Source organism: Sceloporus undulatus, chromosome 6 (genome assembly GCF_019175285.1).
Source record: "Sceloporus undulatus isolate JIND9_A2432 ecotype Alabama chromosome 6, SceUnd_v1.1, whole genome shotgun sequence".
In the NCBI taxonomy this organism is placed as follows: Eukaryota; Metazoa; Chordata; class Lepidosauria; order Squamata; family Phrynosomatidae; genus Sceloporus; species Sceloporus undulatus.
This window is the reverse complement of record NC_056527.1, coordinates 87002097-87026190: the sequence shown is the minus strand read 5'-3', so window position 1 is coordinate 87026190 and position 24094 is coordinate 87002097. Positions and strand designations below refer to the sequence as shown.

The 24094-nt window shown below is 40.2% G+C and overlaps 1 protein-coding gene and 1 non-coding gene across 4 annotated transcripts in view; both read right to left on the bottom strand.

Moving 5' to 3' along the window:
* PPP1R1B (protein phosphatase 1 regulatory inhibitor subunit 1B) overlaps positions 1–24094 on the bottom strand; it is a 92913-nt gene that overhangs the window by 68004 nt on the left and 815 nt on the right. For 2 of the 3 annotated variants that reach the window (XM_042476201.1, XM_042476198.1), the window contains exons 2-4: positions 19322–19379; positions 13168–13190; positions 1524–1599 (exon numbers count right to left, since the gene is read on the bottom strand). In XM_042476201.1, coding sequence (XP_042332135.1) covers positions 1524–1599; positions 13168–13190; positions 19322–19379 — 157 coding nt within the window. The remainder of the gene's footprint in view (positions 1–1523; positions 1600–13167; positions 13191–19321; positions 19380–24094) is intronic. The other variant, XM_042476200.1, reaches the window with a different exon arrangement.
* On the bottom strand, positions 12380–12484 carry LOC121935838. The gene has a single exon (XR_006104865.1). It is a non-coding gene; the product is annotated as a U6 spliceosomal RNA (small nuclear RNA).

Below are 24094 nucleotides of genomic sequence, written 5' to 3'. Positions count from 1 at the left end.
TACAACCTCCAACCTCCATTGACAGTAACTGAACATGTAGTAGATTGGGGTGGGGCACTGAGCCACCATAGTGTAGTGGCTTGAGTGTTGGGTCAGAAAAACCCACTGGGCCACAGGAATTCACTAGTAACATTGGACAGGGCACACACTCTCAGCCTCAAAGGATGACAATGGGGGAAAAAAACCTTTGAACAAATCTTACCATGAAAACCCTATGATAGTTTTGCCTTTGTCTTAGAGCCAGTGTGGTATCACAGTTTGAGTGTTGGACTATGACTCTGGTGACCAGAGTTCGAATCCCCACTCAGTCATGGAAATCCACTGGGAGGCCTTGGGTAAGTCATACTTTTTCAGCCTCAAAAGAAGGCAAAGACAAGCTCCCTCTGAATAAATCTTGCCAAGAAAACCCTGTGATAGGTTTGCCTTGGGGTTGCCATAAGTCAGAAACAACCTGAAGGTACACGACAGGAAATTACCATAAATCAGAAAAAGTAACAAAGATGGGGAGTAGAGAAGTAGGTTGGGAAAAGTTAGGCCTGCTGAATTTCTATATTTCAGGTTGCTTTTACAGACTTGTACACGGGAGTCAGATCAGGACTATCTTAGGTTTTCTGTTTATTTTCAAGATTTCTTTTTCAACGGCCATAGGCCAGGATCAAATTAGGTAGAAGCACCCAGAAGTAACTGATTTCCCTTCCCATAAATGTATTCTGCACCCTCAAGAACACCTCTAGATGGCTAGGTGTGGATAGGGCTATGAGGAGAAGGGGAAATAGAAGAGCATCTTGTTGTGGGTATGCATGGATGGAAGCAAATGGCTCTTTTTCCTGGATTTGCTGACAGCTTTCTTCTGTTAGTGTATACATGCAGCTGGATCCTGACCATAGGGTCCAGATGTATTTTGTAAGACTATTTGTTACCACAGGCATTGGTGCGGAAGCCCACATGGAAACTGTACCCTTGCTCCAATCCTTGGTCCATCTTCTATTTTTCTCTCTACAACCTACTAGGAAATCCCTTCTATAGATGCTCTTGAAACTTCCATCAGGATACTTCCATGGTTTATTTATCAACATGGAATTCACACTGAAGTGTACTTACAGTTCTCTGCCTGCCTAAAGAGAATATTGGCTCCATATAAATGGTGTATATGGAAAAACAAAGATAGACTAGTTGTCTACTTCTAACAATGTTTTTAATAATGATAAAAAAAGTTTTATATATTGTGTATTACCAGAAACTCTACCAAAACTAACTATCCAGTTGACAGTTTCTCTATAACAGGAATGTTTAGAAATCACTGCAAAATTCAGCATGTTAACAGTCTCGTTGCTATTGCTATTACTAAAGCCTGGCTTTCAGAATGACTTAGCCAGTGTGACTGTGGATTCTGTGAGGTGTAGTCTAAAAAAGCAGTGCTCTTAAGTTCTGTGTAATGCAGAGCACAACAAATACTGTGAGGCGGGTAGGTCATTTCTGCATTACTACCGAAACTGGAAATCACAGTTCGAAAGGTACCTTACCTTTAAGAGAAGGAGGAGTATAGACACAAGGGGAGTTTCTTTTGTTTTTAAGGTGGTAGCCTTCACCCAAAGCTCTCTGGAAAAAAGAAGAGGATGTAACAGTCAACAGTTCAAAGGCAGAACAGTTCTCTAAAGATTTCCCAATGGGCATAGGAATGGGGGACGTGACTTGAAGTATGGAAAAAAAAATGAGAAAAGCAATTACAATCATTTGTTAAATTAAGGTATTGGCTTTGATCCAGGGAGATCTTTTGAGTGCACTTAGGTTTTTGTATGTGCTTTAGGCTGGGTTCTTTTTCCTTTTTCCTTTTAACCTTCCAATTTCCCCCCAGCAGCTGCTCCCTTGCACCCCGACACTAGCAGGTTCTGAAACATGTGGGGTTCTGAGCAGGGCTGTAATCTAATTAAATCAATCTCAGCTAATAAACTGTATACATTTAAACTGATTAATCCATTAATTAAATCTGCATGCATTTGCAAATGAATGAAATGATAATTCTGGAAGGAAAAAAGAAGACTCATGCTCCATTTTCTAAACAATGCTCATAAACTATCACAGCAGCATTTGCTCTTAGGCATGAATGGAGGAAGAAAGTCAGCTCATGACAATTTCTCCCTGTAAGTTTTTGTATTACATAATAATGCACTGGATTCACATTTAGTCATAATTAGAGCAGATTTCACTGACATAAATGACACGTAACGTAGCCATGACAAATTGTTGATTTCAATAGGCTTACATGAGGTATAACTAAATCTGGATCCAACCTACTGAATTTTTAATTAAAAACTTAATTCAGAGGCAATCCTTTAACCCAAAGTTCAGGGAACTAGTTTGGTGCAAGAGCCAGCTTGCCTCCTGGGATATTTTTTTTCAAGGCCTAGATGATTCTTGGGTAGGGGCAGGCTTCTTCCTGGACCTACCACCCACAAACCTCCCAGTGTCATCAAACTGCATTTCCCAGCTTGGAGTGATATTAGTGTCAACAATGTATAGAAATGAATAATGGGAGGGGGAAATAAATATGTGCGCACACATAGATGTGTATGTGTCAAAAATGTGTATGTGGAGCGTGTCCAGAGGAGGGTGACCAAAATGGTGAAAGGTCTGAAAACCATGCTCTACGAGGAGCGACTTAGGGATCTGGGTATGTTTAGCCTAGAGAAGAGAGGTTTAAGAAGTGATATGATAGCCCTGTTTAAATATTTGAAATTATGTCATACTGAAGATGGAGCAAGCTTGTTTTCTGCTGCTCCAGAGCATAGAACATGGAACGATGGATACAAGCTACAGGAAAAGAGATTCCATCTCAACATTAAGAACTTCCTGATAATAAGAGCCATTTGATACTAGAACATGCTCCCTTGGAGATGATGGAGTCCCCTTCTTTGGAGGTTTTTAAACAGAGGTTGGATGGCCATCTGTCCAGGGATGTTTTGATTGTGTGTTCCTGCATAGCAGGGGGTTGGACTGGATGGCCCTTGAAGTCTCTTCCAGTTCTGTGATTCTTTGACACTGTATATAAATATGTACCTACTAAAAGAAATATCCAGGAAAAAGCATATTAATTTTCATGTAGTCTTTCTAAAAACTGCCAAATGATGCAGGATTGGGATTAGACAAATGTGAAGTTAGAAAAATAGGAAATGGAGCAAAGCTAAAACCGATGGATTTGGCCACCTTCACTGTTTCCCTTTTTAGCAGCAAGGGCTGACTTGTTCCTTTTCAAAGCAGGGGAATGGAATCTCACTGCCTTTGGCTAGCATTATGCCAGCACTAATGGACAACACAGACTGATTCACCAACAAGAAGAATAGGACCCTCGTGTCAAAAGACATAAAGGTTCCTGCCTGAACATTGGTGGAATATCCTCCCCCATGCAAATAAATTAATTGGTTAGATGAGCGGAATCAAAGACCAGCCTTAAAATCCCAAAAGAACTTTTGAAGGGCCAGAAGTTCACCCGCTACACCATCTTGTTGCTATGTGTAGGAGTTCTCAATGTCCCAATAAAACAGAGAGCAAGGAGAAAGAACAGCTACCACACTATTTTTAGGTTTCCTCTGAGATCTCTGAAATTAAGTTAAGGTTTTCCTGAATATATCTTTTGTTTAGTGGTGTTTATTTTGGCCTTGGACTGCTAAAATGCTCTTAACAACTTCAACACGTTGTCTAAACACTGGGCATACACTACAGTTCATATAGTGCAGAAGCAAAAGGCTGTATGCAATGGGCGAAAGAGATGTACTACATAAAATGGAAACAAGGGAGAGGTTTCATACAGTTCTTTTATTCCATAACTTTCAATGATGGAGAAGAGGGGTCTTGAGAAAGCATACAATGTTTGCGATTTTGTTTGGGGGGGGGGAGTCAACTGATGGATGGTTGAATCCATGGATGCAGGATACAAAGGGCTGACTGTATATATGACTGTAAAACTGTTTGAAGTTTTTCAACTTGCTATAAGTTGTTAATTTTATTTAAATCTAATTAAATTATTTTTATTACTTTAAATTGTTTTTGCTTGTTTACACTGAGTTCCCTTGCATAGAATAGAACAGAATCTTCATTACACCCATAGACCAACACAGATAAAAGGAGGATACAAAATAAAAGAAAGTGAGAACACAGGTTTAAAACAATATTTAAAATATCCTTTCCGATTACACAGCTTCAGTATAGCAAGACAAGATTGGTTTTAGTCTATCGTGGAGGTCATTTCCTGGCAAATTTTAACCCCAGCTGTACAGAATCTGGCAACGTTATATATTGTATCAGGGTTGATGTCTGAAAGCAACAAAGAAGTGTAAAATGGATCGGTGTGTCCTTGGTATTTATTTAATAGAGGTGAAATTAGGCTATGGCAGATCCAGTGGGCCCTTCCCTTATGTGGGGGATTTGTTTCTTGTAAATTTACTGCGCTTTATTAATAATAATAATAATAATAATAATAATGTAAGAGAAATATCATGTATGCTCGAGCCCCACTGAAACAATGGGGCTTGTGCACATGGTGCGGTGTCGGGCGCGTGCGCCATAGCTTCTTCCTGCACACAGCTTTCAGCGTAAACTGAAATATTTCACCTTTTATTAAAGAGTTTACTTGTATGTCCCCCTGAGGTCTTTTGATATCAGGTATGATGAAAAAACAAAATCATGGAGTTTGAAGGGGCCCTATGAACCACTGGATTCAACCTCCTGCGCTATCTCCAGCTGAGGCATCCCCACCAGGTAGCTGACTAGCTTCTTTCTGAAGACACACAGAAAAGGAGACCTAAGCAACTGGTTCTCTAGTCAAACCGTGCTCTCACTATCAAGAGGTTCCTTCTAACAGACAGTTAAAATCTACTCTCCTGTAACATAAATCAGTTAGGGGTTATTCAAACTGTGAAAATAATCCAGGATGAACCTGGGTTAAATCTCCATTGTTCACACACATCCCGAATGCACTCAATTAAATTGGGGGGTGGCCTGCAGTTTCCATAAGTCCTGCCTCTCATGTAGTGGAACAAACATGGAGCTAAACCACATCATGAACGCTAAATGATCTAGGATATTTAAACTTCACAGTGAACTGGGAAAGGGAGAGGAGGCTCCTTAACCTGAAAATCCCCATGAATTGTCAAAAGTGGGAGGATGTACTGTTCTTTGAAGCCTTGAAGCTGAATCTATTTCTGCTCTTTCCTCTTCGCTCCTGATTCAAGACTTATTTTTCTGCCTGAAATGAAGCTCAAATACTCCAATTTGGAATCGCTGCCCTCATCTCTCCCCGCCACATACATGCTACCTGTGTTGCCCGATTTAGGTTCTTTCACTTGCTCTCTTCCTTCACTTGCCTCTTCCTTGCTTAACTCATGTACTTTCACCAAACAAGCAGCTTAAGAAGTTAAATAGGATTTGTTAAATGAGCTTTAAAAAAGCTCCATAGTCCAAACAACTAAAAGGAGCTTTAATCAGTAAATTCAGCAACTGACGTGTTAGTTATCTAATTGGTGGTGGAGATTTTTGTATGGGAGGAATGTGAATAAAGTTCACACTTTAATTTTGGAGGCTATTTTGATTCTTCTGGTGTTACTGCATTACTAAAGAGTAAAGGTGTGGGTTTTTTTGTCATTGTTGTTAAATGGTTTCCTGCATTAAACTCCCACTTCTCCCATTTCTTTCAATATCTCTACTATTATCGTATTTCATTAAAAAAAAAAAAGGTAAGGCAAAATCATGACAACTTTGGTCTCAAACGCACTGCAGAAATTATCCAGGGAATTTTGGGAACTGTAGTTTTATGAGATGTGTAGCCTTCTCTGTCAGAGAGCTCTGGTGCCACAATAAACTACAAACCCCAGAATACCCTAGCATGGAGCCAGTGCAGTTAAAGTGGTGTCAAACTTGATTATTTCTGCAGTGTGTTTTGGACCTTTGTTAAAATATTTGACAATCAATCAATCAATCAATCAATCAATTCAAATGTATTATGTACATGGTTAACTGGATTAAAGACACCTTTATGTAGACTGGCTCACAGTGGAGGGTTACTTCCTATGCCTTGAAAATCACACTCTCCAACTGTCATAATATGGCCAGGCCAATCCCAATTAATCCTCTGTCATCCCACTTTTTATGCTGCTTTTAAAATGTCTCAACATATTTTTCCTCTTCCCACTTTCTCCTTTATCCTCCACTGGCTTTAGTTGCTGCAAACTGGGTTCAACGTGCAAAAGTAGTTTCTGCTCAGTTAACTCAGCAGAAGGGAGAAGATAGGAGAAGATGAAATCTTCTCCAGTCCAGTAGACTCAGGCAAAAGCAAACTGCTGCAGCCTCTCTTAGCATCTCTGTTCTTTCTCATTAATAACTTTTGTCATCTTTGCTTGGCCACATGTGTCCCAGTTTTTACCTGTGAAATACTGCAGGGTATGGAACATGTTTTTATTGAGGTTTGAAATTATTTGTCCAAGAAAACAATATGATATTATGGTACCTGTTAATATCCAGATATGCAAATATGCAATATCCTGTTAGCCGCATTGATGTTACAGAGGTTGACAATTCATTGTTGCATTGGATGTCTGTATATATTTTTGTTTATAAATCCATTTTAAAACTTTTCACTTTCATTTATGTAATCAGCATTTATCTGGGAATCAGCAAAATAGTTTGCTTTCTGTCCCTGAATGCTATCACATCTTGGAAAACTTTGGGCCGGGGGCTATTTTAGACTGGGAAAAGGGTGAAAAAAAAGTTATGTATTCCATCTGACCTCTGCCAAGGACTTTTACCTTTTTAAAATCCGCTGCCAAATGGGGAATGGGGGCAGGGAGGCAAACGTTCTCAGCGATTAAAGGGATAATCTGATAAAACAACAGACAAGTCATGGGGTGAGTTTGAAAAGCAGCCAGTCTTTCTCAAAGGCACTAAGCTCCTGGCTCTTGACTTTCCATCCTCGGATCCCATTCCAGTACAGCACTTTGTCTTGTATTCAAGAGGAATCTGATGTGATTGAAGATCAAGGGGAAGTCATAGAAAAAGGCAGAGAAAAATATATTTGCTCCACAGGCCTGCAGAGCAGTGTAGGAGAAATTAACAAGCCAGACTTTGCATTGGGTCCTTTTTGTTTGAGTAAAGTCCAAAAATCTCCTTCCATAGACAAACTGCTTACCACATTACAGTGAGCAAACAAAGGGCTTACAAGGAAGAAATGCAGATTTGAGGCAGAAAAGAATTTTGCTGGATCCTGTGGTCCATAGGCTTTTCATACTTCTCAAGATTCAACGCAGGAAGGAATGCACCTTGCTTTAAGAATTTACACACTGGTGAGCCATATGGGATGTTTTGTAGAAATAAAGTGTGCATAAAATAAACCTACAAATATGCATAATAATTGGGGGGGAAACTACACAAAAAACACACTGTAGTCTGGAAATTGGGAAGTCTGCCCCCAAACTGCACCTTTGCAGCCCCCAAACCATTCTTGATGCCTCCAACAGCCCTCCTTTACATTTGTAGTATTTTTTCCATGTTGATTTTGGGGCAGTTTTCCCCTCCAAATTGTGCCAAAGCTACCCAAACAGCTGCAAATGCAGAGCTCTGCTCTGATGCCAGAACAAATTACCATTCCCAGAACTCCATAGCATTGAACCATGGCAGTTAAAACGGTATCAAACTGCATTATTTCTGCAGTGTCGATGCAGCCAGAATCTGCTCCAGGATGGCTAGTCCCGAAAATAACTTTTTCTGGACCTGGCCTCACTACAAGATGGGAATAGAAGTGTGAGCATCCAGTGGCGGGGGAGTTGCATGTGTTGGTGTTCTCTTTCCCCTCCCTTTTTAAAGAGTATAGTGGTCGGATGTGAACTCTGTATTAAAAAAACAGGGGAAATGCTCAGCTCCCATGATCGCTGAAAGTGGATTGTATGGAGATGAAGTATGAAGGTGAATTGCTGGGGGTGCGGTGTTTGAAACTGATAATGAGCTTCTTCATCTTCACTCTTCTGACTCACTAATTCACTTTTTTTTCTCCCCATGAATTAAAGTTGGAGGCACATTGAATTCTGAGCCTCCAAAAAAGATCAGCTGTCAAGAATACGTAAGAGTATGACTGACGTGCCTTCTGTGGCACCCACCTCCTGTGTTTCTGAATGAATCATGGACTTGAAAATGTTTCCGGATTGAAAGGAGACAAGCCCAGAGCAGGGAGTGAGATACAAGCCTCGCATCAGGCACTTGCTGGTGGTTCCAGCAATTTTGGCAGGCTCAATGGCAACCTGTCACAGAATTCACTTGCCGGCTACAGACCCTTGGGCCTAGTGTGGTTATCAGTGGACCCTTCATGCTACTACATCCTACTTTGATTACCACAGCAATATCTTATGGAATCCTTGGATCTGGAGTTAAGGGTGGAGTATTTTGCATTCAGGGCTTAAATATCCTAAAGCAGGGTGACAAGACACCCTCCTTTCCCAGGACAAGTCCTACATTTCAACCCTCTGTCCAGAAGGCATTCCAAAATGTCCTTCAATTTGAGCATGACTAAAAAGCCCATTGAGCATCACCACATCTGCGATTCCCTTTTGAGAAATTAGTTTACTTGGCAGCCTGTTATTGCTACAAATAGGAGGATAGGCTGGATCCTTCTAAAGGCATTTTTTCCTAGGAGCAGGGTGACTGGATGTCCCCCTTTTCTAGGACATGCCCTACATTTCAACCTTCTGTCCAGGAGGAATTCCAAAATGTCCTCCATTTTGAGCACTATTAAGAAGCGTGCATTTACATTTTTATATGAGTGTTTTAAGCATTTATTTTGTAACATCCTACATCTTTTTGAATGTCCTACATTTTATGATGCCTTGTCATCCTTTGCGATGAGGACATTTGATCACCCTGCCTAGGAACAGGAGCAGCAGCAGCAGAAAAGACTTGCCCCCAGAGCTCAGGCTGCATTTGTTTTTTGGAGGGGAATAGGACAGCAAATGTGTTAGGCAGTGGACTGCTTGAGGTCACAATGTAAATATTGAAAGGGTTTTCCCCCCTTAACATCAGCACAATGGACAAATGAAAGAATCAGTCAAGGGTTTCTTGCTAGCAAAACACAATTTTAAGCATTTGTCTTGCTCAGAGTTCTGTAAGTACTGTAAACTGCAAACTGACCAGGCAAAAGCAATAGCATTTACATTTCTATAATGCTTATCAGTGAACTCCGTACTCTCTAAACGGTTTACAATCTGTAAGCCAATTGCTCCAAAAAAGCTGGGTACTCATTTTACCGATCTACGATAAGATGGAAGGCTGAGTCAACCCTGGAGCCCTGGGATTGAACTCACAACCATGTGGCTGTAGTAGCGATATTTAACCACTGCGCCACCAGGCTCCCCCTTAAGGCATTTAACAAAGGTAAGTTTATAGGAAAAATGCAGTTGTTTCCATAATAAAATACAGTATAAGTACTATAGCTGTAAATAAGCATTGTACTGACACACAGGGGAAGGCTACAGGTACTGGTTTCTTAGAGCAGCTACAGTACTTCTAAAATTCCTGTAGTCAAGCCTCTGGGAATATGCAACCATCCTTGCTGCAGACATCAGGTGAAATTACCCAGGCAAAGAAAGGATGATGGAAGAGGCAAACCCAGAGCAGTGAAAACACAGCGGGCTGCAAGCAAATACTTTGGGCTCATGGAGCCTTCAGAAGTTTAATTAATTCATTCCTCTCTCACAGCTCACTAGGGCACACAGTTTGAGAATTCCTGAGCTAATTGATTTCCGCTTCCCTGGGAATTCCCTTTTCAGGCTGCATTCTGGTCTTAAGGAGTTTAATTTACATTACAGCTACAGCAGTTTGATAACATTTTAATGCTCACAGCCCCACCCTGTGAATCCTGGGATTCATAGTTTAGTGAGGTCCTGTTACCCCAAGGTCAGGCCCCATTCCTTCCAAGCCCCAGGATATGATTTTGAGTATATCTACCACTGCCTGCAAACTGGCAATTTGATCTCGTCTGAAGCGGGACAGAAAGTCTGTTTGACTTCTACTAGATTCCTCAATAAGACAGTCACCCCTAGCCTGGTCTGAAAGTAAAATTGGAAAAGGAGGATAAGAAAAGATAGAAATAGGATAGAAATAAGACTAATTAATGAAGATGGGGGGGGGGAATTCTTAAGAAGAAAGGATTTGAGTTAAAGGAGAGAAGTATGTTATGTGAATAAAGGATATAGATGGGGAATAGAGATTAGGAAATCTATTTTAATATGTAATGGAATCAGACATAGTGTTCAAGTTGGGTGAAGGGTAGGGACCAGGAGGGCAGGGGAGGAACATTCTGTCATACAAAAGGGGCACAACTGGAGAGCATTTAGTGTGATGTGGTGGGGTTCTTTTGTTAAATGTCTTCACTTGTTTTATTGTTCATATCTAATGTATGGATGTGTACAGATGTCTGTTAACATTTAAAAATATAATAACAACAACAACAACAACAACAACAACAACCCGGTCACCCCACTTGTTGATGTGGCCATTCTGGACGCCCTTTGATTTGAACCAAATTTCATGATCAGTACAGTATTACCATTAGCAATTCCTCCACTCTTCACTTTCTCCCACCTTTGCTTCATTAATTCTTGTGTGTACATATGAGAGTGTGTCTTTGTATGTGTGCAGATTAATTCATTAATAAAACTACAAAACCTATTTGAAATTGCCCCTGGAGTTTTTTGGGATTTGGAACTGATATACACAGGGTTGATCCTTGGCTAAATGTTGAATATAATTTTTATTGGAGCTATTAAAATCTCCCTAAACTATATTAATTTGTGGGTGCCCTCCTGGGACCCCCAGCTTTTTTGGCAACAGTACTTAGACATCTCCACTGGTGATCTCTGGTGTAGTTGATCTCAACCTTTTATCCTTTACATATTCAGCTATAACTCCCAGAAGCCACAGAAAATATTGTACAACCGATGACAAAGGATTCTGGGATTTGAAGTCAGCTACAGACAGGAAGGCTGCTGTAATCACATTTGCCATTCGAGTGGTGTCAAACCGAATTATTTCGGCAGTACAGATGCAGGCTTAGTAATCTTAAAGTTAGAAACAGTGACAAGGAACCCAAGGGGCAAGATGAGTGTCTACAAGAGAAAGGACCTTTTCAGTGGTAGCATCTAGTTGTAGAATTAGTGTTGTCAGGTAAAATAAGGGACAGGGTTCTTGTCCCTTTGATGGCTGGGCAGAAAAGGATATTTCAGCAGTGTAACATTTTATGCAAGGAACACCTGCTGAATTTCCCAATTCTACATAGTCATTAAATCATTATTTCACCTGGCAACCCTATGTAGAATGCTCTCCTCAAAGAGGCTCATCTGGCACCCAAATTATTGTCTTTTTGGAACAGGTCTTTTATTCTCCCATGCCTTAAAAACTGTTTTAGTGGTCCTATAAGTTTGTGTTTTTATTGGGCTGCTGGTTTTAATTTGGTTCTACATGCTTAAATGTTTTATTTTCTGTTGCCAGTTTTATTTTGGTTTTACATTCTGTTTTGGTCACTGTTTTATTGTGTCACTGTTGCATTTTATATTTTCAGCAGACTTTAAACTCTGCAGAGAACTTTTGTTAGTAGGCTGCTCTAAGGTGCAGTAAATAAATATATTTTACTCCCTTTTAAAAATATTTCCCTTATTAAATCTCAGAGTTGTGTTTGTCTTGCCTCCAGGCTCTATGCTACAGGATCTTAGCTACTTCATTTCTAGAAGGCACAGGAGGTTTGTTTTGATGGTAGCTGTAAAGGTTTTATAATATGGACAGCCTTCTGGCATGAATTTCCATTGACCAAGCACATGGTTTTAATAAGGGAAACATAGGAACAATTGTTTTGCTACATTTGGTGTCAGTGACAGGAAAACATATGTGTTTTTCCACTACAGCCTCTGTTAGAAGAAAAAAGGAGGAAATCAGCAGCCCTCCTTTTGAGAAATTTTACTCTCTCACCTCTAGATATTCTCTGTTTGTGTGTTTGTGTCTGTGTGAAAGAGAAGATTGCTCCCCCATCCTTATTCCGTCTGTGACCTGAGTAAAAATGATAGTGCAAATCATTTTCACATGAAAGCAGGCTCAAAAATGCTTTCAGCCATCATGGTAATAATGGGTTCTTCCGTTATTACAAAAGACTGGAAGTGACAGTAGAAGTTTCAGCCCACTTTCATGTGAAAGTGATTTGCATTTTCACTTTCACTTGTGCTTCCCAGGTGGCTAAGTGATGGATGGATTCAGTGCGCTTGCAAGTGAAAGTGATTTGTGTGGTCACTTTCACTGGTGCTTCCCTGCCAGGTCATGTGTGAAAGTCTTTCCCATGATCAGGCAACCATTTTTTTTTAATATGGAACATTTCACGAATTTTCGTGTCATCCTTGCACAGGGGCCACGCAAATCTTCTCTATCATTCCAATTTTAGTATATGTGCTGCCGAAGCAAGCACAGGCGACCAATTTGTAAATCAGAACCTCCCTGACTTTGAAAAAGTGCGGGCTGAGTGAGGGTTTGACCCGGGATGCATCCAGGTAGCAGCATCCCATGTAGATCAGTGGCGATTTAGTTATGATAATGTTATGATTTGGGGGCATCCCGTATCCAGAAGTGAAGCTGGAAGAGGTAAGCCAGTTTATTGGCCAAAGTGATAAGCTCCAATATTGTTATCCCTAAACAAAATCCTAGATTTCTCCAGTTTCTAGAAGAGGCTTCCCTCTTCTTATTTCTACCCCTGTTTTAAAATAAGAATAAAAACACAATGAATAACTAATGTGTGCCAGAATGAGTGTTGAAGTAGGGCTCTGGAAACCAGGGTTTAAATTATTTCTCAGTCATGGAAATCCACTGGGTGACTTTGGTCAAATCATCCTCTCAGCCTCAGAGAATGGCAAAGGCAAACCTTCTCTGAACAAATGTTGCCAAGAAAACCTCTTGACAGGGTCGCCTTAGGGTTGCCATAAGTCAAGAATGAATTGAAGGCACACAACAACCACAAATAACTAACCCACAAAACCTCCTGTCTGATTTCTTGACAACCCAAACCGGCTGCCTCAGGCTGGTGCCTCACCCGGCCCTAATGGTAGGGCCAGTTATCTCTGCCTTTTACACGTGAGTATAACTGAAAATACTGACCTGATATGGAGATCCTTCCTCTTCTTTAGTGAGCAAAGGGGGAAATATAGGAAACAAGAAAAGAGAACACAATTAGTACAAATAGAACTTGAAGGAAGCCTTTCATTTTAAGACACTGATGATCCAGATAATTATATTCATGCCCAGGGGGCTGTTTCATAGGAAACTGGTGTTGCTGAAGGCTAGTTCATATATTCAGACAGCTTGGGCAAGTGAACTTTTAAAATACAACTGTTGGAGGGAGCTCCACATGAAATGATTCCACATTTGATCAATTTTAAACAAACAATACAAATTGGGAGTTCACAGTAAGTAGGGAAGGGGATAACTTTATTTGAAAGCATTTTTTCTATAAAGAGCACTTTTAAAGATCAAGAACCCTAAGAAGGCAGAGCAGACAGGGACCTAGACATTCCGCATCAGTGCTTAGCATGTGAAAATATAACTAAAGGTATCCACAGACCCCTATGAGACAGCCTTCCTTGCTACTGTGTGATCTCTTGCATTTTGATTTTGATAGCTATTATCTCTATACTAGCATCTATGCATCTATCTATCTATCTATCTATCTATCTCAATTAGCATATTGCTAGGGACTTTTTTGTCGGGGGGGGGGGGGGATATGTGAACAGCTCTCCTAGGTCATCATAGCCAACATTACATTTGCTTCAGGATGGAATAGGCTGCATAGGATTTCCTTCCCTGTAGTTATGCTCAAGCAGCACTTGGATTGATGAACCATGCTGGTGTGTTTCTTCCCATTCAGTAATTAAGTGGTTAGATCCATTACGCATCACAGCTGCCACCATGTTCATCTCTTTAAGGCCATAGGATCTCTTGATGAATGGAGCCAAGGCGAAATAGTTCAATGTCAAGCCAAAGGGAAATCCAGATGGGCCCAGTAACTCCTAGGGAATCTGTGTTTGCTTTCTAAAGAAATTAAAAGAGATCCTGCCATGGATTTGTAACGTTTTATGTTAATTTGGCATTAAAAGGATTTGTGTCTCCTTTGTATTCTAACAAAATTTAATATGAAGATTCAAATTTTTTTTCCACAGCATATCTCATGAATTCAGCTTTCTAATCCTCAGTGGGCATGGAGGTTGACTGCTTGATTCAGTGGTGAGATAGAATGGAAAGAATATTTGAATATACTAAAAAATGATTTTTTTTAAAAACAAACAAATATGTTTTTCAAATATTGAGAAATCCTAACGGGAAAAAATTGTGGATTGATGATATTCTTCACAGTTTTGAATTTATTCTGTGCAAAATTTACACATGTTTGTTTTGGCAGAAAACTGTGTTTTCTATGCAGAATATAACATTTCTGTGCTGAAATATTATTTTTGGCATAGAAAATGCTGTTTCCTGTGTAAAACAATCATGTGTAAATTTTGCACAATGTAAATTGTAAATAAGTTTTGAAAACTGCATGATTTTCAAAGAATTTCTTATGGCAAGAAGAAAATTGCTGAAATTAATTGTTGCTTCCTTCAAGAAGAAAATTAGTAACTAAATACATCCTTATTGGTGCAAATGTCTGCAGGTACAGTTGATTTCCACATGTTCAAACTTGCATGAAGCACCTTTGTGTAGTGAGCTGTAGCTCAGTACAGAGCACATCCTTTGCATCCAAAGGTCTTAAGTTCAACCCCAGGCATCTTTACACACGGCTGTGAAAGACACCTGTCTAAACACAACAAATAGATACTGCAAGATGATACTCTACTAGATGATGATGATGATGATTATGCTTTATTTATATAGTGTTGTAGATTTACACAGCGCTGTACATACAAACAATAAAATGGATAAAGAAAACCTGCCCATGGCGTACAATCTAGATGAACCAAAGTGTTGGCTCAGTATGAGCCAACTTTCTACATATAGTGGGGTCTTTGTTATCCGCTGGGGTTTGATTCCAGGACCCCTTGTGGATCTCAAAATCTATGGATGTTCAAGTCCCATTAAATACGATAGCAAAATGGTGTCCTTTCCATAAAATGGCCAAATCAAGGTTTGCTGTTTGGAATGTATATATTTTTGAATATTTTCAAGCAGTGGATGCTTGAATCCGTGGATACAGAGTGCTGACTTTACCTTATGACTCTTATCATCACTACTCAGTTGCTATAGCCACTTGGGGTTAAAAAAAATAAACCTAAGGCCCGAAAGACAAGCCAGAATAAAGCTGCTTCGGGTCACTTTGGATGTATGCTGTTTAAATGACACACATATCTTAAGAGGTCAGAAGCTGTGCCAAAGCTGCATTCCAATCCTTAGGACTGGAATGTGGCTTTGGCAGGGCTTCTGGCCTCCTAAGACACATGCATCATTTAAACAGCATACCTCCAAAATGAACCAAAGCAGCATTATTTTGGCCTGTCTGTTCGGGCCCTTAGAAAGTAAAAGTAGAACTTGGACAAGATCCTTTGTTGGACGGCAGCTCCCAGAATCTCCCAGACACAATGGCCATTGGCCAAGCTGACTGGGAATTCTAGGAGTTTTAGTCCAAAAGAAAGATTAGTCTTACAAAAAAAAATTCTGATAAATCATGGTTTCTGGTAACACATTAAGATTAGAAGGTCTCACTGCAAAATTAAGCGAATGTATCACCCAATATGTGCTATGAGAAATTTCACTTTCAGAGCTCAACCCTGAGGTCTGAAGTACAGACAGCCACTGGCAGCTTACAGCTGAAGTTAAGAAAATATATACACACACAACCTCTGTTCATCCACAGTTTTGGCCGTGAAAGTGTCTTGGCAAAATAAACATAACTGGAGGGTATATTATGGAATGTTCTTTGGAAGGGAACCAACCTGTGGAATAGGTAGATCCTGTCCTGTACACCCAAACCTATCCCTGGACAACAGGCAAACTATTGTCCAGGAGAAGAGGGACAGGGGCTGGAAGACGGCCCACCTTACACAGGAAAGACCCAGAAAAACAGTTTATTTTCCAGCTCCCGGGACTAAGCCTTGAGAATGGGGACAAGCTCTGAGGATGAGTCTTCCTGGAAAGAATCTGAAATTAGCCACAGAGCTTGGAGAAGTTTCTTTTTGGGGACTACAACTGAGAATCCTCCTGCAAGCAGGGCCAAGTAACAAACTTTTCTAAACTCTGATTTGGCAAGGAAGAGAAATACTGTGTGACCTTTTAGTAGGAGAGTGGTGGTTGGTAATTTGCCATAGGGAATTTTCTTCCTCCGTTTCTAAAAGTAGTTGGAAGGTGACTTTAAAATAGTTTGTTATTTCAAAAACCATTAGATACTGGTTTAGGTTATTGTTGTTGTTGTTGTGTGCCTCCAAGTCATTTTTTAAACTTATGGCGACCCTAAGGTGAACTTATTATAGGGTTTTCTTAGCATGTTTTTTCAGAGGGGATTTGCCATTGACATCTTTTGAGGCTGGGAAAGTGTGACTCACCCAAGGTCACCCAGTGAGTTTTTATGCTCGAGTGGGGAATCAAACCCTGATCTCCAGAGCTGTAGTCCAACGCTCAAACCACTACTTAAAATTGACTCTTCTTTCACCACATTTTTGGTACCCTGGGAAGTTTTAGATCATTTTTTAACAGAGAGTGACCTGAAAATTGATTTCCCATCACTATCTTTTGTAAAAAATAAAGATCCCTCCATAGCCCAAAATGACCCAGAGGGCCAAAAACATGGCAAAATTGCCCCCGTCTAAGAGGCTTTGGAGGCAAAAAACAAAACAAAACAGGAGTAGCTTTTTTCCTTTGTGAGTGTGGCGATGGGTCTGGCCCTCTAAGGTTTCCTTGAGGTTCAATACCCAAGAGTTGCCCATCATTGAACTAAATACTGTAGTTGCTTTTAAGTTATGTTATGTTATGTTAACACTAGAATGCTACAAGTCATTGGCTTGTGTTACAAAACACATAAAGTTACTTTTCCTTTCCCTTTTGCAACAAGGGCATGACTGAGTTACCCCTTGAGGTAGTGTTGTAAATAGCAAAAATATATGTTATAGTAAATAAGATTTTTCAGTTATTTTATACAGTTATTTTTAAAAGTCAATTTTAGAGATGTTTTGAAAGATTTTTCTAAGTTTATGCCATCTTCTCTCAAGTAAACCATGATGTTTCAAGAGTGAGTTAATTGTGTGTATGTTGCTGGATAGAGGTGGTAGTGGGAAGAAACAAAGAGATACATCAAATCAGTGTCAAAGCTCAATTGCACAGGTTGTTAGGCACATTGTTTTAGGGATAGACTTTCTTAGACTGGTCTTTTCCAGGTGTTTTGGACTACAAAGCCCAGCACCCCCAGCCAGCAATCTGACCGTGGGATTTCTGTGCTTCTGGAAAATGTCAGATTTGGGAGGGCAACTTAAGTTCCCAAAAGAACATTTCTGAAGGAGCCAAAAATAAAATTTGGCACTCGTAGGCAACAGTGTCAACAGAAGCATTATATGCCATTTTCTCTGTCAATCCTATAGTTTCTGACGTGAATGATTAACATATTGACAATGTGTTAAAATTGTCTCCATCTGACGTTAACATAAACCAGAGTAGACTTCTGAGTGCACTAATGGTTAACCATTTTAACATAATGTTCTAAAAACTGCTCCACCCAATACTAACATAAAATTACGTACTGCATTTTCAAGTTCAGCAACAGTAGGCAAAATATTTTAAGCCTTTTCTATTAACATTCTAAACTCTGGGTATCATTTGGGATGTGTACTCTTTTCAGTATCTACTCAAGAGGAAATCCCACTGAATTCAATAGGGCTTACTTCCAGAAAATTGGGTAGAGGACACTACTGTTACTCCAAGTTATCTTTAAGAGACAGAGAACGCCTTTCACACTATGCACTTACGACAATATGATCCCACTTTAACTGCCATGGCCTTGCCCTATGGAATCCCAGGGTTTGTAGTTTGGTGAGGAATGAGAGTTTCCTGGCAGATAATTTTAAATGCCCTTCCCTAAACTATAAATCCTAAATTTGCATAGGATGGAGCCATGGAAGTTAAAGTAGAAGCAGTGCTATAATTGTATTGTGTGAAAGGGCTCAGAGAATGGAACTGCTCAGATGGTGACATATGGCCCATAACGAAAGCGTTGCGGGGGGCACTTGTATGGTAAGGTGAATTGTCCTTCCTATTTGAGTCATGGGCCAGCGATAGAGAATAAAATGAGAAGTCTCTACTTCAACTCTTGGCCCAACTTACTAGGTCACTGGTGAGAATCTTACAGATCTCCAGATGTTGCAAGGCTAATGTTCTTCACTATTGGTTATCCTGGCTAGGGGTAACACAAGTTGCAGTCTAAGAACATCTGGAGGGCCATATGATTCCCATCCTTGCATAGGGTTGCCAGATTGAAAACTGGAGCTGGCTCTTCTACCTTTAATGGTTGCGTAGAAGAGAAAACATCAGCAGACGCTGCATGTCATGCAACCAGATAACAAGGAAGACCTGCTGAATGTCTCTCTTCTGCATGACCATTAAAGATATAGGAGTTGTCTCCAGTTTTCACTCTGGCAACCCTACCCTCACACTGGACAACTTGTACTACTCTCAGCTTCATCCTACCCCATCTGCACTGCGGCAATTATATTACCAGCCAATTTTTCAGTATTATTGTTGAGAGTTGCTGAAATATTTTATAACAAAGACAGATTTCCTTCCTTAAGGCAAAACTCCTTTGCATTGCCTACCCATCCCTTGAGGTATGTTAACACCTTTGGCATATGAAGCATGGAAACAAAATGACAGCCAATTCCAATCCTCAATTCTTTATCTGGAGCTCAGAAACAATGCTTTTTGGATTCCAGCTTACAGAATCCCTCAGCCAGCATGGCATTGGTTTTCCATGTTCTGCAGTCATCATCAGGTAAAGATGCTATCATTGAACTGGGTTTTCATACCTAGTTTGCACAGTTGTACTGGATTTGATACATAGTTGTACTCAGCCTTTGCCTGAGATAGCAGTGGCCCAGATGAGTCAATGTTCTGGTTTGGCCCAGAATAAGACTTGGTACAGTATTCATACTGGAGCCTGGAACTGTTACTTGGAAAAGTAACTTTTTGAGACTACAACTCCCAGAATCTCCCAGCCAGCATTGCCACTTTCCAAATCCACCATTTCCCCAGTCAGACCAGTTTAAGAAGAATCAAGACTCACCAGGTGAAGTTTCTGACAACTGGAACAGCAGCGCTGGTGTCGGTCTTCGCCGACGGATCTAGAACAAGAATCATAAGAAAGGTGTGCTTAGTATTTCACAAGAGCATTACTGAGGGAAATGGGCAAGCACATCTTTTTTGGTGTGTGTGTGTGTGTTATGTATGTATGTGTATGTGCATGCATGTCCAGAGGCAGCGGTCATCCTTATCATTTTTGCCTATATTTTTGATATTTTCCATACGTGGCTATTTCACTTTTGCTTGTAGACGTGCCTAACCCAGCTACTGCATGTATTCTCTATTGGACTGCTCTTGTTGTGTTTGGTTTCTGCAATTAGTGGCTCATTATAGAAGTCAAGGGATCTATGGGAACCTCATGTCCCAGAGCATCAAAATCCTTTGGAGACTGTGGGCACAGTAAAAGTGTTCTTTGGTGGATTGGGAAAGGGGCCTGCCTCTGTTGTTCTCCTTTTCAGGGGCAGTTCTCTTTACAGACCAGGGCACAGTTGTCCAAGGTGCCAGGACTCCAGGGGTGCCACATCTGTGTAAAAGAGACTTGTGGGCTGGGGAATATCCCCTACATGGTAGGGGACAGGAGTGCGGGTCTGCTGCTGATCTCCATTGGCTGCCCAGAGGGAAGGGGGGTGTAAGCAGTATATATCAATAATAAAATGGGGGCAGGCAGGGACATAAGTCTCCATGTGCCCTTTCACTCATTATAGAAATAATATTCTACTTTAACTACCATGGCAAGATGTTGTGGAACTGGGGGATTTGTAGCTTGGGGAGACACTAGAACTCTGGCCAAGAATTCTAAATACTCCTCTCTAAATCACAGTTTGTAAGATGTCAATGGATGTTGCCATGACAATTAAAGTGGAATCATAGCACTAGAACTATGCAATCTGAAAGGACCCCAGGGCAGCTGTTTTTGGAAGCTATAGTTCCCAAAATCAAGCATATGCATTGAGGAACCAAGTTGCTGAGCTCAGCACCAGCCAGAGATAAGAAAACCTCTCAGATCCCTGGTGTGACCATGCTGAGGGGATTCTGAGAACTGTAATACCCCAAATTTTCCAAATCCTGCTTAGCATAAGAGGGGTAAATTGCCTAGCATAGTTAAAACAACAAAACACCTACTAGAAAATTCAGGACTTTCTTGTTGCTCTCTTTTTCTTGCTTCTCCCCCTTGTTACATCTCACTTTTATCACTCTTCAGATATCTACCATGCCTCTTGTTTAAAAGATTGTTAATGCTGTAGAACATTAATAATCCTAATGTATATATACTCTATAAAGTGTGACGTACGTTGATTGCAAAAATAACAGAGTAGTGGCTAGGGCATCTGCTTAATACCCCATGTACATCCATCTATTGCTTGTTATAAACCATGACCTCAGGTGGGCAAATTTTGCATTGTGAAATGTGACATCTCCATAAAAGACCTTTCTCCTGCCTGGTCAGCTCCAGAGGAGTTGAACTAGAACCCTCATCATCCCATTATTTCAATGGGCATTCTGGCTGGGATGATGGGAGTTGTAATCCAATGTCTTTTGAGGGTGCCACATTGAAGAAGTCTGCCATAAAGGCTTTCTGAATCTCAACAGAGTAAAGACAGAGCTAAGGTGGGAGGATCAGGCAGGAGTTGATGAGGTTGAGCCCTTTTGCCCCATCCTTTTGGCTTTCTCCTTCAGTCTGAGAATAGGGGCCTGCTGCTTGGAGACCTGGAATCTAATATTCCTGCTCAACCATCATCATTCTGGATGGCCCTGAGGCTGCTGAAATGGAAATATCCAAGGGCTTGCTTAATTGGCACATGGTAAGGAATGGATCAGTGCTACCTAAGGATTGCAATGTTTGCAGAATGAGTGGAATCTGAAAACCCAGCAGGGTCTGAAGCTGAGCCCTGTAACTGAGGTGTATATATAATACTCAGTATGAGAGTTGGGAGGTAGGGGGACTAGGAGTGCCCTTAAGGTGTGTGATGTAAGTGGTTTGAAATATAAGAAGCATTTGGTGGCCTCTTTACCCCCATATTCCTCTGTTTGTGTGTGTGAGAGTGTGTGAGTTTCTGTCTTATATCCCTCCGCATGTCACAGATGAAAATGTATAGTCAAGTAACAACCAAATGTGGTCAAGAAGGCAAAAATTATTAACGAAGTAGAACATACAGTGGACCCTTGTTATACGCTGGGGTTTGCTTCCAAGATAACAAAATCTGTGGATGCTCAAGTCCCATTAAATATAATGACACAGCAAAATGGTGTCCCTTATAAAAAAAATGGAAAATCAAGGTTTGATATTTGAAATTTATACTTTTTTTAACATTTTCAAACTGTGGATGCTTGAATCTGTGTATAAGAAGGGCCAATTGTACAAGCTAAGAGAAGGTGAAGGAGTTTGCTTTCACCTGAGCCTACTGGAAAAGGCAAAATTTTCCCTCCTCCATGCCTTATCTCTCCCCCTTGCTATGTTAAATGAATGCAAACTATTTCTGCGTATTGAATTCAGTTTGCAGCAGTTGAAGTAAGCTGAGAACAAAAGGGAAAAGTAGGAGGAGAGAGAGAAACTGGGACATTTTTAAAGCAGCTGAAAAAATGGGACAGAGGATTAATTGCTATGGTGTATGCATTTACTATTATTTCATCAATTTTGCTCATTTTGGCTTCCACAACCCCCTTTCTATCCAGTGAGACAGCAGCTAACACTTGTTTTCTCTGCACTGGTCCTGCTAAAGTGTACATGTACTTTTACCTTTATATATGCACACACACATCTCTCTGTCAGTGTATGAATATTGTTCAGTACATAAGTGTTCTCATTGATATGTTAGGTTCAGTAGGAGGGTACATGTTTCCATGGGAAAGCACTTACACACTGGCTAGAACATCTTTTTGGTTCAACCAGGGCCCTAAAAATGAATAATCAAATCTGTTGCATGCCCAGTATGCAAATTAGATGATTATTCTGAAGTGACATACCCATATGTGGGCACTCACATAAATTCATATACACATTCTGGAATAATAGGCTGTTAGTGTGTATATTTGACATTTCAGGAACTAAAACTGTAGAGCAGTAACCCGCTCAAAGCTGCTCACCTGATGGCCCAGAGTTATATACATACATTCAGTCCGTCTGTGTGTATTTGTGTTTTAAAATCCCAATTTTGAATCTAGGTAGTCCACATTCTGAAAATTAATAAGGTGCAAAAAATGCACAGATTTACTTATCTGAAGTATATTAGCTTCTGTGAAGTCGAAGCATATTATATCCTGTGAAGTATATTAGCTTCTGCTAATTGTGGACACTCAACCCTGCCATTTTGACCACTGACCAAATCCTGCTCAGCACCCATTTATGGTTTCAGAGACTTCCACACATTGCACACCTTGGAATTAGTAATGACAGCAACATGGACATGGAACTGTGTTTGATTAATAATTATCATTAAAGACAATTTTTTCAAGGTGTTGATTTCTGCATCTAGCACAAACTGTTCCTTGCTTGCACATCTTGAGTGAGAAATCACAAAAAGCACATGGGCAAGTGAGAGAAGCACTGATTAGCACTGAATGTGAGCATTTGCCTATAAGGACTTTTTAAAAGTATAAGAAGGAAGTTTGTACCTCTGCTGACTTTGGAAGGTTGAGCATGCAGGAATGAATATATGCACATAAGTATGTCAATGTGTATTGTGAAAATGTGCTTGGATTTATGTGCATTTGTGCCTATGGAATCAATCAATCAATCAAGCTGGTGGGTGTATTTCCCCCTGATTGAATTCATAAATGTGTTTAGAGCTTACTTGTGTGTTTGTGCCATTATTATTATTATTATTATTATTATTAAATGTCAACATTAATACATAGACATAGCCTGGAAAATCAGTTTGCAAAAAGATCTTGCAACACCTCAAAGTCTCAAAGGTGCTGCACAAGAGCCCTTTGCAAACATAAATGCAGTTGCGTTGAGTAATGTCTTGTGCGTTAATGTATTTTTTACTGCCTTGATATGATTTGACCTCTACCCCCCAACATAGTCCCGAGGCAGCTTGCAAAAAGTTAACAGGACAATAAAACACTAAAACAACCGACACTTTAAAAGACCTGGTGGAATTCAAAGATATGGCCGTGTTAGTTTGCAGGATCAGTAGAGAGGTCTTGTAGCACCTTTGAGATTAAAAGAAAGAAAGAAGTTGGCAGAATGAGCTTTTGTAGACTAAGGTCTACTTCCGCAGATGCATTTAGGAAGTAGACTGAAGTCTACGAAAGCTCATGCTGCCAATTTGTTTCTTTCAGTTAGTCTCAACAGTGCTACAAGACCTCTCTACAACTTTAAAATAGGGACAATGAACCACACACATTAGTGACAGGAAACAGGGGGGGCTACTAAAACAAATGACAGTACCTGCCCATAGAGAATAATAGAATACTTGCCCATAGAGGATCATTGGTGAATACTTGTCTATAGAGAATAAGAGAATACTTACCCATAGAGAATAATAGGAGAATACTTGCCCATAGAGGATCATTGGAGAATATTTGTCCATAGAGAATCATTTATGGATTCCTTTTTTTGCTGTTGAATGTTTTAGCAACCCAGTCTCTATATTCTCTATGGGCAAGTATTCCCCAATGATCCTCTATGGGCAAGTATAGTTTCCCTATGGGTAAGTACTGTCATTTGTTTTAGTAAGTCCCAGAACCAGGCATATTACACAAAAGTGTACTTATATACAGTACATATACATATACATATACATATACAGAT